General features: G+C 46.1%; 1 protein-coding gene across 1 annotated transcript; it reads left to right on the top strand.

Annotated features, from left to right (window-relative positions):
• Window positions 1-10,383: 10,383 nt before the first annotated feature.
• Window positions 10,384-12,930, top strand: foxc1a (forkhead box C1a). The gene has a single exon (XM_017685930.2). The coding sequence runs from the start codon at window positions 10,705-10,707 to the stop codon at window positions 12,325-12,327; it is 1,623 nt and encodes a 540-aa protein (XP_017541419.1). The 5' UTR covers window positions 10,384-10,704; the 3' UTR covers window positions 12,328-12,930.
• The last annotated feature ends 548 nt before the right edge of the window (window positions 12,931-13,478 follow it).

A 13,478-nucleotide genomic window follows, 5' to 3' on the forward strand; every position in this document is an offset into this window, starting at 1 on the left:
GAATAAGTGTGCCCGGCCCATTTCTGGAGATCGACCACAGAACCAAAGTTTACTTCCAACACATCTGGCTCTACTGACGTGCCTGATTAACTGCATCAGGTGTGTTAGATTAGGGTCAGAACCAAACTCTACTGGGCTGCAGATCCAGAAGCAAGGCTGGATAGCCATGGATCACAATTTGCCATGCAACTCCTGTTGCTTCTCCTGATTCCATATCCACTTTCTACAGACATCAACGGTGGTTAGTGAAGAGTTCTTTAGAAAAGGCAATGGTTCTTTTTTTTTTTTTTTAATCATGTTTAAATAGTTCTTTGCATTGTGAAATGGTTCTTCAGATTCATCAAGAAGGTGCTGTATATGGTTCTACAGAGAACCTTTGGAAAAATGCTTCCATAAAACACCTACTATTGTTGTAATGTCAAGCTTGAACCATATCCAACACGTTCTCCATCTGTCTGCAGAACAATTTCACCATGCAAACAACCATTTAAGCATGAAATGGTTCTACATCGAGCTCATGGATTTAAATAGAAGCATTGCCTCCACTAAAGAACCCTTGAAAACCTTATGTACCGCATGAAATGAGCAGGACACCCACACGGTAAACTTAAATTTGTTGACTTCTGCAAATTTACTGCCTCTAAGAAATTGAGTAAAATTACTTTAAGAGGTTCAAATGTAAAGAACTTTATATTTAAGTTCTGCAGTGAGTAAGGCCAGTAGTTTTATATGGTTACATCTGTGCTGTTAATACTCTACTTTTCCAAGTTACTTTTCTTGAATTAGTCAGGTTAACTTGAATCAAATACTCTTCCTCGTGTAATGTATCAGCATCAATTAAAACAACTATATTGAACGAGTAGGAAAAATAACATTTGGCAAAGAGAATTATATTTGTACATTAGATATACAGGGAGATTCACTCAAAAGAAGCTCCGACTATTTTGTCAGGAAGCCCCTGCGTCAGAGCGATGAGGTAGGCACCAGACCGTCATCACAATGTTTAACGTATGTGTCAAGGTATGTACCGTATTTTTTTTGGTTTGGGTTGCTTCATCCTAACAGGAGATACAACACAACATTTCAGGGCCTCTTTGAGTGAATCGCCCTGTATAAGAGTTAGTTAACAGAAAACGACACCTGGTAATAATGCAGGGAAGTCCTGGGGAGAAAGACTCTTCAGTCTGAAGGACTTGTAGTAAGGATCAGATCATATGGATATTTCCCCGAATTGCTGGATAAGGCAATAAATAAAGTGTCACTAGATTTATATTAGTGATTTTAACAAATGAGTAAAGAAACCCCAAAAACATTTGTTTGGTTTTACAGTGCATGTAAAGTTCACTTCTGTGACTATGCATGAAATGAACCAGAAGATGGCAGCAGAAGCACATACATGTGGTGTAGTGTAGTATTGTCCATCCATCCATTTTCTAATCCGCTCCTCCGTCAGGGTCGCGGGGGGGTGCTGGAGCCTATCCCAGCAGTCTTCGGGCGGAAGGCAGGATACACCCTGGACAGGTCGCCAGTCCATCGCAGGGCAGACAGACACAGTCACACAGACACTCACACCCAGGGGCAATGTAGCATGTCCAATTGGCCTGACTGCATGTCTTTGGACTGTGGGAGGAAACCGGAGGAAACCCACGCAGACACGGGGAGAACATGCAAACTCCACACAGAGAGGACCCTGGCCGCCCGGCCGGGGAATCGAACCCAGGCCCCCCTCGCTGTGAGGCGACAGCGCTACCCACCGTGCCGCCCCTCGCCCGTGTAGTATTGTATTATATTATAATACAGACACAGTTCTGCTTGCTCTGCTTTATTCAGATCGAGTGCACATATACATGTAAATGGTATGTACCTTTTGGATTCTTCAAAGAGCTTCTATAGCAGCACTTTCATGTCCCAGCTGACACATTCCATAAAGAACTGGCTGATTTTATTGCTCATAGTAGTAGAAACACATACTTTGCCCACTGACTCTAGAAGAAAAGGAAGCTTCTGGAGGGGCCTCTCATCAAAGGGTTTGGCATGTTGTATAAGCTCCCAGCTGATCTGCAGTACTTCACTTCAGGGTTGCTCACACAGGAATCCTGGTTTTGGAGATCTACCACCCCGGAGAGTTCAGATCCAACACACATGGTTTCATTGCCTGGATCAGGGGTGTTAGATTAAGGCTGAAGCCAAACTTTGCAGGGTGGTGAACCTCCAGGACCAGACCTCCAGGACCCCTGTGCAAGTATTACTGGAGTCATTAACTACCATTGCATTAGCAAATACCTGTAAACAGTTTCTAGCTGCTTCAAATACAAAGAATATCTTCATAAAATTTTATAACCCCAGCAAACATCAGCTATGGCCATGGTCACCAACCTTCTGGGAGATCTACTTGCCTGAGTTCGCAACCTGCATCTAACATGCTGACCCTCTTCATACTGGTCAGTAATGTATCTGATCAAGATCTAATGTGGCAGATTGTGGAACTAGACCAGGGGTTCCGAATAATCCAGAAGAGCTCAGATTCAACACTGGCTCTAATGTTCAGCCCCCTGAATGCCTTCATTACCTGGATCAGGTGTGTTGGATTAGTGTTGGAGCTAAACTGTGCAATGTGGTAGATCTCCAGGACCAGGACTGGTCACTTCTGGACTAGACTTTGCAGGAACTTGGATCTCTAGTACCAGCGTTGATGACCACTAAACTATGGGGTGCCAGGACCAAACAATAATGCCATTGTTCCACAAACTGAAACAGTTTCTTTTACATGCTCAATTCATTTTTCATGCTATTTTTTTCTTCCTTTTTCCTCTCACACACTGCTTATTCAAACTTTCTCATTTCAGTTCAACCACAGGCTAAGCGCCAACTGAACCAACAGCCCTTGGAGGACAGAGCACTGCACGTAATGAGGGGTTATAAAGCCTGGCTAACTTTCAGCAGGTGACCACACACTAATGAGCCCAACCCAAAGAACGTTTTCACCCCCTCTGGTCTAGAAGAACTAATCTTAGGATACTACCACAGACACAGATACCTTCTCTCACCTGTTTTACATGTGCTTCAGCATGTTTATTCCTTTTGATTGTCTTACTAGTGAAGCTTGAAAAGCAACATGAATAACAGCTACAAATGCTGTCAGGAGGTTCTCAATGCGTCCCTTAATGATCCCTTAAAATCCCAGGCTTATGACTTATCAAGGCTTATTAGTCAGTAACTACATGGACTACAATGCAAATTTGCTGGTTATAGAAGTGTGTAGTGAAACTTTGGGCCCTGGTCATTTAAGGGGTTGAAAGCAAACAATGCTGAAAATGCTCTGGAATGTAGTTCGTGGCAGAAACCCTGACTACTAATGGCACCTAAAGGACCTTGCGGATGAAGAGCATCTTCTCTACCCCTTGTTCTGCATATAACCTGCTTCTGCTTGACCGGCTATGTAGTTTTAAATGGTATTGCAATGACTAGACAAGTAAATTGGAACAGATGTGTTTTATAGTGATGGGAAAACATTAAAATGCCATATGTAAGTAAAATCCAAGACTAAAAGTATAATACGTCCTCAAACTCCTGTCAAAATCAGCAGTAAAATCTTGTCATTTTAAATATATCAAGATTACGCAAAGCAGCAAGAGCTTCCCTTAAAGGAATAGGCTGTTGGAACCATTATCTGCTTTCTCTGAAGAATAAACGGATGGCTGTATGTCAGTATGCAGTGGTTATTCCATCCATTTTCTCAGCAGCTGGCAATAGAGTAGATAGATCTGGCCAGATGGATTTGATTTATTTATTTATTTTATTGTTGGAGCGAAGATTCTGTATAATAGCAGTGTGATCTGGGACTGACGGTCCTTTTAAATTGGGCAACCAAGTGGTTTTAAGGGTCTTGGTGTGGGAAATTTTTCTTTTTGGTGCTGAAATGTAGCGAAGAGAGGAAGTCAGAGCAATTCTTTACAACCTGCTTGACTACAAATCTCAAAGCTCTGTAGAATAAGGAAGTAGTGTTACTGCCTAATTATTCTTCACTTCTGCTGATTTAATCAGCATTTAAGGCTAAAATGAAGCAACATGGTTAAAATCAGCCCTGCAGCCTACGCACGCAATCACACGCTCGCTTGATTATTAAAAGCCAGTGGAGCTCAATCAGAACAGCACAAGCTGCAGGTCAACCAAATAGTTCGGATCTTATTGTTTTAGTTCTGTTCTTTTTGCAGCCTTTCTGCTTTTAGCTGGTACCACTGACGACCTGTAGGATAATGATATACATTCATTAAGTGATACTTTTTTAATCCCACAAACAGGGAAATTCCACCTCCACATTCAACCCAACCCAGGAATTGGGGGTTAGGTGTCTTGCTCAAGGGCACCTCAGTCATGGACTGTCGGTGCTGGGGATCGAACCAGCAACCTTCCAGTTACAGGGCTAGTTCCCTAACCTCCAGCCCACGACCGCTCCAGATGTTCTGGTAAACCATTCCAGCTCCTGTGAATTTGTCCCACCCACTACCCCTAATGTAAACAAATGTTAGGCATTACCTGAATGGCACTGTAATTGAATTCTAACAGTAGGAGCTGTCCTTCGTCTTTGGGGTAGTTGAAGCTCAATGGCATCACAACTTTTAATAGACATCATTCATCTTTGCGGTAATTTCCCAAAGCATCACTGACAGGTGATGTTCCAGCTTTGTGGAATGTAGGTTATAGCTGGAGCTTCTTGCGTGAAACGTAAAGAAATCTTTCACTTTTTCACATTGATTTTAGGTTTACACAGATCCTTGTATACATCATTTACAGTATTATTTAGTAGAAAATATCCTACATCGAAAAAGCTAATTGTAAAATCTACACAGACCGTATGAAGCGGTCAGTGAAGGACAGTTGCACTGTGGTGGACTACGTCAGATTCAAGTCCGGAATTCCAGGATACAGACTGCCATTTAGAGCAGTTGAAGTATGAGCTCATTGATGAACATGGTCTCATATTGTTTGAATCATTTGTGTGTTTACGTATCTCAGGACGACTATGTGGCCTCTACCAGAAGAACTTTTATAAAGGATTTAAATGACAGTAAGGTTTAATAGTTGGACTCTTAGGTTATTATTTATGATTGTGATATGCTATTTGAACTAAACTGCTCATCAGTTAGTATTGTGTAGCCAGGAAGCCAGTTCAATGGCTAGAGAGGAGCCACTACACCATTATTCTGCTCTAACAGCACAACTTGCCCAATCACAACCATCAGCGCAGAGCAAATATAAAGCAGATCTGAATTGGGACTCTGATGCTCATTTTGTCCTACGGAGGGAACTTATGTGTGAACCAGCTCAACTTCCCCTCCGGCATTTCCTCAATAAACTTGGTATCAGTTGTTTACAGCATGGGTGAGATCGATTGCCACGGAAAGCGTAGCCTCGGTCTAATATACTTCACCTCCTGGTCTTCTCCTGATGACCTTAATGAGTTTCTTTCAGGTGCAAAATAAATGAATTAAATATATACAATGAAATATAAGGTGGTGGTAGATCTTCAGGGGGAAGGACGGAGTAGCCCTGGTCTACAAGCCAGCATGATTGAAGCTATGCTACAGGCTGTTCAGCCACAGAGTTTTGATGTCTAGACACACGACATTAGAGGTGAATTCAGAGTTTTCAGCATAATTAAACCATTACAATGTAAATAAAACCCATTCTGTGCTGGGTTTCCTAAGACACCACCTTAAATGAGAGGACCAGCATCGCTTTGTCACTCTTTCTACCAATTTACATGATCTTCACACTAAGATTCTTTTAGGAAACTGGATTTAATGCGAAATCATTCAACACAAAGAAACCTACAGGTTCTTCACAGTGGTGGTGAAGCAGGGCTCTCAGTTATCAGGCCACGGCGTTTGGGTAAGGAAGCGTTCAGAAGCACTGAACACTTTGGACGTCTGGTTCCCATCACCTCCAGTGTGAAGATCTCTGACTCCACACTTTTCATCAAACCACTCTGAATGACTCCACATATTAACATCATATGGAAATAGTAAGTGCCACCTTTAGAGGTGAGCGAGCCCTTCTTTTCCACGAGTGTCGTCAATATCTGGGATCAATATTGTTCCAACTATGTGGCGTATTATGGACTTCTCGCCATTAATAACACATTTGCTTCTATTGCAGCGGCTTAATTACGTCACTTCACTTCTTTCGGCTCCTTTTAGCTTCCCTTGATTGGTCAGTTTGGCGTCTAAGTTATACTATCGAATTATCAGACCAACACGAAAGAGAAACTCCCAGATCATCTAACCTTGCCCATACGCTCCATTCCACTTCAACCCTCGGAGGGACCTTAGACTTTATCAACCTGCCACTGGTGGAGTCCCTGTTTTCCATTCTTAATGGTCTAACACGTCACGCCCTCACGAGAAGTTCAGCACAGGAACCTTTGGAAGGTCTGCAGATGTCCAGGAGGCACTTGGACCATTAACTAAGCAGTGTACATGGTGGGGATTTGTTTAGGTGATCATATTTAATATCAATAAAAGGAAGCAGGGGTCTTCCTTAAGCGTTGTTCGTTGTTACTGGCCTCTAAACGAACCACTAGGGGGCAGCAACGTCTAATGAGTGAACTGCGCACAGGAAGGCGCACAGTTGGTCTTTTGCTGTTGGTCTGTTGGAGCTGCTTTCACAAGAGTTGAGGAGCAAGACTCAGTCATATGGCTCTCGGGACTACGGGCTGCTGGGTTCAGAGAGTTCTATGATATTAGCTTTTCTATCACGTGCGTGATGTGCATAGGTAAAATATTCCATAGACGTGGAGCAGCTTTTCTTTGGGGGGGGGGGGTGGTATTAATATCCGAGGTGAGTGTAAATTAATACATATGTAAATAAAACCAATCAATCTTTAGATTTGGCTCATTAACAACGAAGTGAAGGCGAAGGCCACTGCGCAATGAAACATGTCCTCAGATGTAATATTTATTTATGAGTTTTAAAACATATTTACCAGCATATTCGATACGGATTCGGCCGCATCTGCTTTGGTTTTTACTGCAGTTCAAACACTTTTACTCACTGAAAGGACTTTCTATGGTTCCAGACCATCCCGAACGTTCCTTAGTTAAGGAGGAGCGGCCGAAAGGAAGCGGGGGGCAATAGTGGCAGCCGAGGAGTGGGTCAGGTGTGGTCGAAAGAGGGAGCTCGGATCACGCGAAGCCTGTGGGCTGTAGGTGGTCTCTCTTTCATTTCGGTCCCTCAAATCGCTACCACGGTCAGGCAGCAGACATGAACCCCCTCCGCGTCCTCTCTCTCTCTCTCTCTCTCTCTCTCTCTCTCTCTCTCTCTCTCTCTCTCTCTCTCTCTCTCTCTCTCTCTCTCTCTCTCTGTTGGCATTCAGCCTCACGCACCGCAGCTTTACAGCTCCCCTCCCCAAAAAAAGCTGGAGATGCACTTCCTTGCCCCGGGAACTGGCCACCGCTGAAACGCGTCGATTCAGATTTTGCGGCGCTGAAATCTTTGAAGTTATTCTTTCCGTGCGTGGCGCGCGTTTGTTGTGCTGACGCATTGTTCCGCGTGAGCGGAGGAATATTTTGACCAGCATCTTCATAAACGTGCAGCAGGAAACTGGAAGAATAACACGCGCAGTCACTGGGGAATGGACTGAGCGCGCACGCGACAGTAATGACCGCTTTAACGGTTTCAGATAGAAACTAAAAATCGGTGAAATGAATAAATCGGCGTTTCTTTTCTCTTTCTCGGAGCAAACCGCTCTCCCAGTCTCACTGCTGTAAACAGCGGGTATTATTATTATTATTACGGGTATATTATTATTATTATTATTATTATTATTATTATTATTATTATTATTATTATTATTATTATTATAGCTGCCCAAATTCAAATAAATAAACTGCGTCCCTCCACTGGAAACATGACGGAACTGAATCGTTAAAGAAGGTCACCAAATGTTCACGTCATGAAACTGATTCAGTCGTTTTAACCTTCATTTTCGGGCTACTGAAAAATAAGTACTCTATTATTATTATTATTATTATTATTATTATTATTGGCCCCAAAACCTAATAGAACCGTGTCAATATTCCTGTGAAGATGAATAAATATTCCAGCTTTTCCTGAATTCCTGTGTCAATATTCCATGAATAAATATTCCAGCTTTTCCTGAATTCCTGTGTCAATATTCCATGAATAAATATTCCAGCTTCTCCTGAATATTGTTTATCATGGACTAATGTGTGCACTACATACATTATTGTTGTAATATGTGGTTCTATTTACTTTTACACGTGCGCACATATTCAGCCCGGGCCTTTTTGCAGAACGCTGTTGAAGTTTCTGGGTGTAATAAACGCGATAGGTTGCTCTAAGCTGGAGATGGTGAGGCTGGACGGGGCTGGACGAGGCTGGACGAGGCTGGACGGGGCTGGGCTGAGAGCCGTGTCCTGTACAAACAGCCCGGGGCAGAAGGAAAAAGTTCATGCCCGGGTCCCTGTAAGGAGAAACCAGGCGCGTCCTCACTCCCTCCATCTCCATCAGACAGAGCAGCGGGGCATTAGGGCCAGATAGCGTGACCGCAGCTTCGCCTCCCGCTGCCCCTCACAGGCCTCCGCGCGGGCCGCTGCGCTGGGGCTGTTTCTGCCGTCAGATAAGACGCGCATGGCCCGGAATCGGTTCCGTTCTGTTCGCTACTTACGATCGCGGGTTTTTCTCCTGCTGACTTACGTTCAGTTCATCACTCCGAGTCTGGGTGGTGTGTGTGTGTGTGTGTGTGTGTGTGTGTGTGTGTGTGTGTATAGACAGACTTACGTTTCATAATATAATAATAATAATAATAATAATAATAATAATAATAATAATAATAATAATAATAATAGTATTATTAAGTGTATAAATGCATTTATATCCTAAAAAATAAGCCCAAAACAGACGCTTTGAATATTAACCCAAACTTTTACTGTTTTTGGTCTTAAATAAATGAGTAAAAAGCCAAAACTCTGCGCAAAAAAAGCGCAATAAAAATATTTTAAACCTTTTTTTAATAATATATTAATGACTGATCTTGCGCGGCGTTTCTCCAGGTGAACCAGGGCGTCATGGTTCTTGTTATAGGCCTTCAGTTATGGACGCATTTAAAAAAAAATCCCACCAAAAATCACTTTCACAATTTCATTTAGCCGTTTTTACTTTACAGAGAACTGCGCGTGCAGCCAGCCAGAGCGAACATCATCATCATCATCATTATTATTATTATTATTATTATTATTATTATTATTATTATTATTATTATTATTATTATTATCCAGTGATAGCTTAAATATCTCCGTGCCCCCGAATCTCGTGCGCCTGCGTCAGTTCGGCTCTGTCTGAAATCTTATTTTGTTATTGGGTAAATAATAAACGCGGTGATATGAGGTCGGGGGGTCGACGGAGTGGGGGTCCACCGCTCTTCTCACCTCCCTGTCCGGGGTGCGACACATGTTTGGCGTTTGGCTTTCCCCCGTTTGCCCCTCCAGGGGGTCTTGAGGAGCGTGTGGGGGTGTGTGGGGGGGGCTTTTTAATCTCACTCACGCTCTGAGCGCAGCAAACTTTCGCGCCTCTTTCTCCTCCGACTCGCTGTAACTCGCGATGAGCTCCGAGCTCTGAGCCCTTTCTCACAGCTCTGAGGCTTGTTCGGCTCCTTCACAGCTCCCGCGCTAATAAAGCAGGAACCAAACGCGGGATGCTGTTACCCATACCACCCCCCCACCAAACACCCCCCCCCCCCTAAAAAAAAAAACGCCCTTCGGTTTACTGCTTGTTTAGAAACAGATGTTCTGCTTAATGAGCTGATTCACCAGCCAGAGCCTGAAATCAGCGCAGCTCCTCACAGCGCGGCAGCAGAGAGACGCAACGAGGCTCTGCCAATAGCGAGCGCGAGCTCCTCTATTGGTGCACCAATTTATACCAAACTATGATGGATGGATGGATGGATGGATGGATGGATGGATGGCGTAAAATGTATTTTTAAAGCTGAACTAAACTGCTTAGACTTTTCTGCGACAGAACTGAATGTGGAAATAAATCAGTCATTTATTAAAAGTAACCTGTTTAGTATTCAACGGTTTGGCTGGATAGTTCCTAATAGGTGTGTGTGTGTGTGTGTGTGTGTGTGTGTGTGTGTGTGTGTGTGTGTGTGTGTGTGTGTGTGTGTGTGTGTGTGTATAGGCATGTGTGCGCGCGTATTGGGACGTCCCAACACCTCTGCACCCCCCACCTCCCACTCCTTCAACCGTGTGTGTGGCCAGAAGCGTCTCTCGGCCTCCCATTGGTCGGCTCGGGTGGAGTTTAGCTGGAGCGTGGGGCGGAGCCTCGGCTGCGGCCAAAAAAACAAAAAGTAAAAAGGAGGGGGGGAGGAAAAAGAAAAAGAAATGAAGCGCGCACAAAGTCCTGGCGACGCGACGGCTGTGTGGACTTCAGACGTTCAGCGTTTCCCGGCGGAGAGACGCGGCGAGCGCGCTGTGGACCGCGCCGTGGACTTTCCCTCTACTCCTGCTGCTCCTGTAGGACACAACTGAGAGCGGGGAAAGCCAGCGAGAGAACAGTGGATACTCGACCTGCCGCGGCTGGGCTTTACCATCACCACTGCTGCTGATTTGGTTGTTGTTGTTGTTGTTGTTATTGTTATTGCTGCTGTCTCAGAGAGAGAGAGAGAGTGAGAGAGAGAGAGCCATGCAGGCGCGTTACTCTGTCTCCAGCCCGAACTCTCTGGGCGTCGTGCCGTATATCGGCGGCGACCAGACGTACTACCGCGCGGCCGGCGGCGGGGCCTACGCGGGCATGGCGGCTCCCATGAGCGTGTACTCGCACGAGCAGTACCCGGCGAGCGTGGCGCGCGCCTACGGGCCTTACGGCGCGGCAGGACCGATGGGCCCGCCTACGATGGGGCCGCCGCCGCCGCAGCCCAAGGACATGGTGAAGCCTCCATACAGCTACATCGCGCTGATCACCATGGCCATCCAGAACTCTCCGGACAAGAAGATCACGCTGAACGGGATCTACCAGTTCATCATGGAGCGCTTCCCGTTCTACCGAGACAACAAGCAAGGCTGGCAGAACAGCATCCGCCACAACCTGAGCCTGAACGAGTGCTTCGTCAAGGTGCCCCGCGACGACAAGAAGCCTGGCAAGGGCAGCTACTGGACGCTGGACCCGGACTCCTACAACATGTTCGAGAACGGTAGCTTCTTGAGGCGCAGGCGGCGCTTCAAGAAAAAGGACGTGCTCAAGGAGAAGGAGGAGAGGCAGGTAAAGGACACGTCCACGCGGCAGCAAACCGGGCAGCAGCAACAGGCGCGCGAGGGCCAGCAAGAGCAGCAGCAGCCCGTGCGCATTCAGGACATTAAGACCGAGAACGGCGCTTGCACGCCGCCCCAAGCCGTCTCGCCAGCGCTGGGCGCCGTGCCCAAGATCGAGAGCCCGGACAGCAGCAGCAGCAGCCACAGCGGAGGCGGCAGTATGTCGAGCGCGAGCCCGTCCGCGCGCTCCGTGGGCCTGGACGAGCAGCAGCATCACCTTCATCACCATCACCAACAGCAGCAGCAGCAGCAGCAGCAGCAGCAACAGCAACAGCAGCAGCAACAGCAGCAACACAATCAACTTCACCACCACAACCATCACCACCACCAAGCTCAAGGTTTCAGCGTGGACAACATCATGACGTCGCTGCGCGGATCGCCGCCGGGCCCCACGGCCGAGCTCGCGCCGTCCTCCTCTTCCTCGTCCTCTTCCTCCTCTTCCTCTTCCTCCTCCTCGTCGTCGTCCCGGTCCTTGTCGCTCAACTACTCCCCCGTGCAGGCGTCCGCCTATGGCTCGCCGTGCCACCAGAGCTCGGCGTGCGGCGGCGCAGTCACGGCCACCTCCAACGCCACGTACCACTGCAACATGCAGGCCATGAGCCTGTACGCGGGCGAGCGCGCGAGCGTCAGCGTGGACGATGCGCTGCCCGACTACATCACCACCACCAGCACGGCGTCGCTGGGGCAGGACAGCGGACACCCGCACCACTCCCACGCCCACCACGCGCACCAGGGCCGCCTGGCCTCTTGGTACCTCAACCAGGCCAGCGAGCTGGGCCACCTGGGCGCCACCTACCCGAGCGCGCAGCAGCAGAACTTCCACGCGGTGCGGGAGATGTTCGAGTCACAGCGGATCGGCCTCAATAACTCGCCCGTGAACGGAACTAGCAGCAGCGGCGGAGGCGGCGGCGGCAGCAGCTGTCAGATGGCTTTCCCGTCCAGCCAGTCCTTATACCGAGCCTCGGGGGCTTTCGTATATGACTGCAGCAAATTCTGACCAAAGAAAAAAAAATCACCAAAAATTTTATCCTTTTTTTTTTTTATTGCTGTAATTTTTATCCCCCCAATTTTCTTCGATTAACGCATCTTTTTTTCCCCCACTTCCCACTTTCACCCAGCATCTCCAGAGACGGACTTGACCGAAACAGAACACAAACGAGTCCAAAAAAAAAAAAAGTTTTGATGGTTTTTTAAGGACAGTGTTACTGCAAAATAACACGTAAGTCTCTTTTTGTGTTTTTCCGCTTTTTTGAGCTTATATGCCTTGTGGTTATTATTGTTTAAATAATGCAAAGTTAAGTGAGACTTCCATGGACTTGTTATTACGTGTAAATTGCATATAGTAATTTATTTCTAAGGGAAAAAAAAAAGAAAATGAAAAAAGAAAATGTAGCCGGATATTACGGACCAAAACACCAACAGACGTGTTTCTAAACCCTGAATTTGCCTTAAGTGTCCAGAAATGTTCCATTGTAAGGAGGAACAGATCGTGTATATCGTCATTACTCTTTCGAATTATCTCATTTTGTTGAAAAAAAAAAAAAGTAAAAAAAAAAAAACAACAGTATTTTGAAGGAACTGCATTGTTTGTTTAAATAAATGACCATTTTATTGGAGTTAACTTTAGGCTACGCCTGATTTCTTAAAGCCTCGCTCACACCGCGCTGCCTCGAGACGGTCTGCCTCACTGTAAAGGCCAGCGGAGGGCCAGAGGCCCAAAAGTGTGCCATCATAAACGTCACTGAAGCTCGAGCTGCTCTAAATGGCCGCCCATGAAGCCAAAGTTACTCTGAACGCTTTTAATTCGGGCCCATCAGATTTTAGGTCTGAGAAAAAAACGCGGGCTGTGTTTTCTTAGTATTTCCCCCCAAAAGCGTCGAATAGAAAAGGCCATTGGAAACTTGGTGGACAGTAACGTTTATCTTGGTTTTGCATCTGCCAGACTTTTTGCATGATCTGCTCGTTTGAAACTGCAGTTATCTCCGCTTAAAATTCCCTAGAAAGTTCCTTGTGCGCTCCAAAAAAATATTATAATCACTACTTCACACAGACGGAACAGCCGTAGGCCCGACTTACCGCTCCCGAGTTACAGGGATGCGAAAGGGACTGGTCAGGGTGAGGGTGAGGGTCAGGTATGGTCAGTGGGAT

The sequence above is a fragment of the Pygocentrus nattereri genome, chromosome 2 (genome assembly GCF_015220715.1).
Source record: "Pygocentrus nattereri isolate fPygNat1 chromosome 2, fPygNat1.pri, whole genome shotgun sequence".
Lineage (NCBI taxonomy): Eukaryota > Metazoa > Chordata > Actinopteri > Characiformes > Serrasalmidae > Pygocentrus > Pygocentrus nattereri.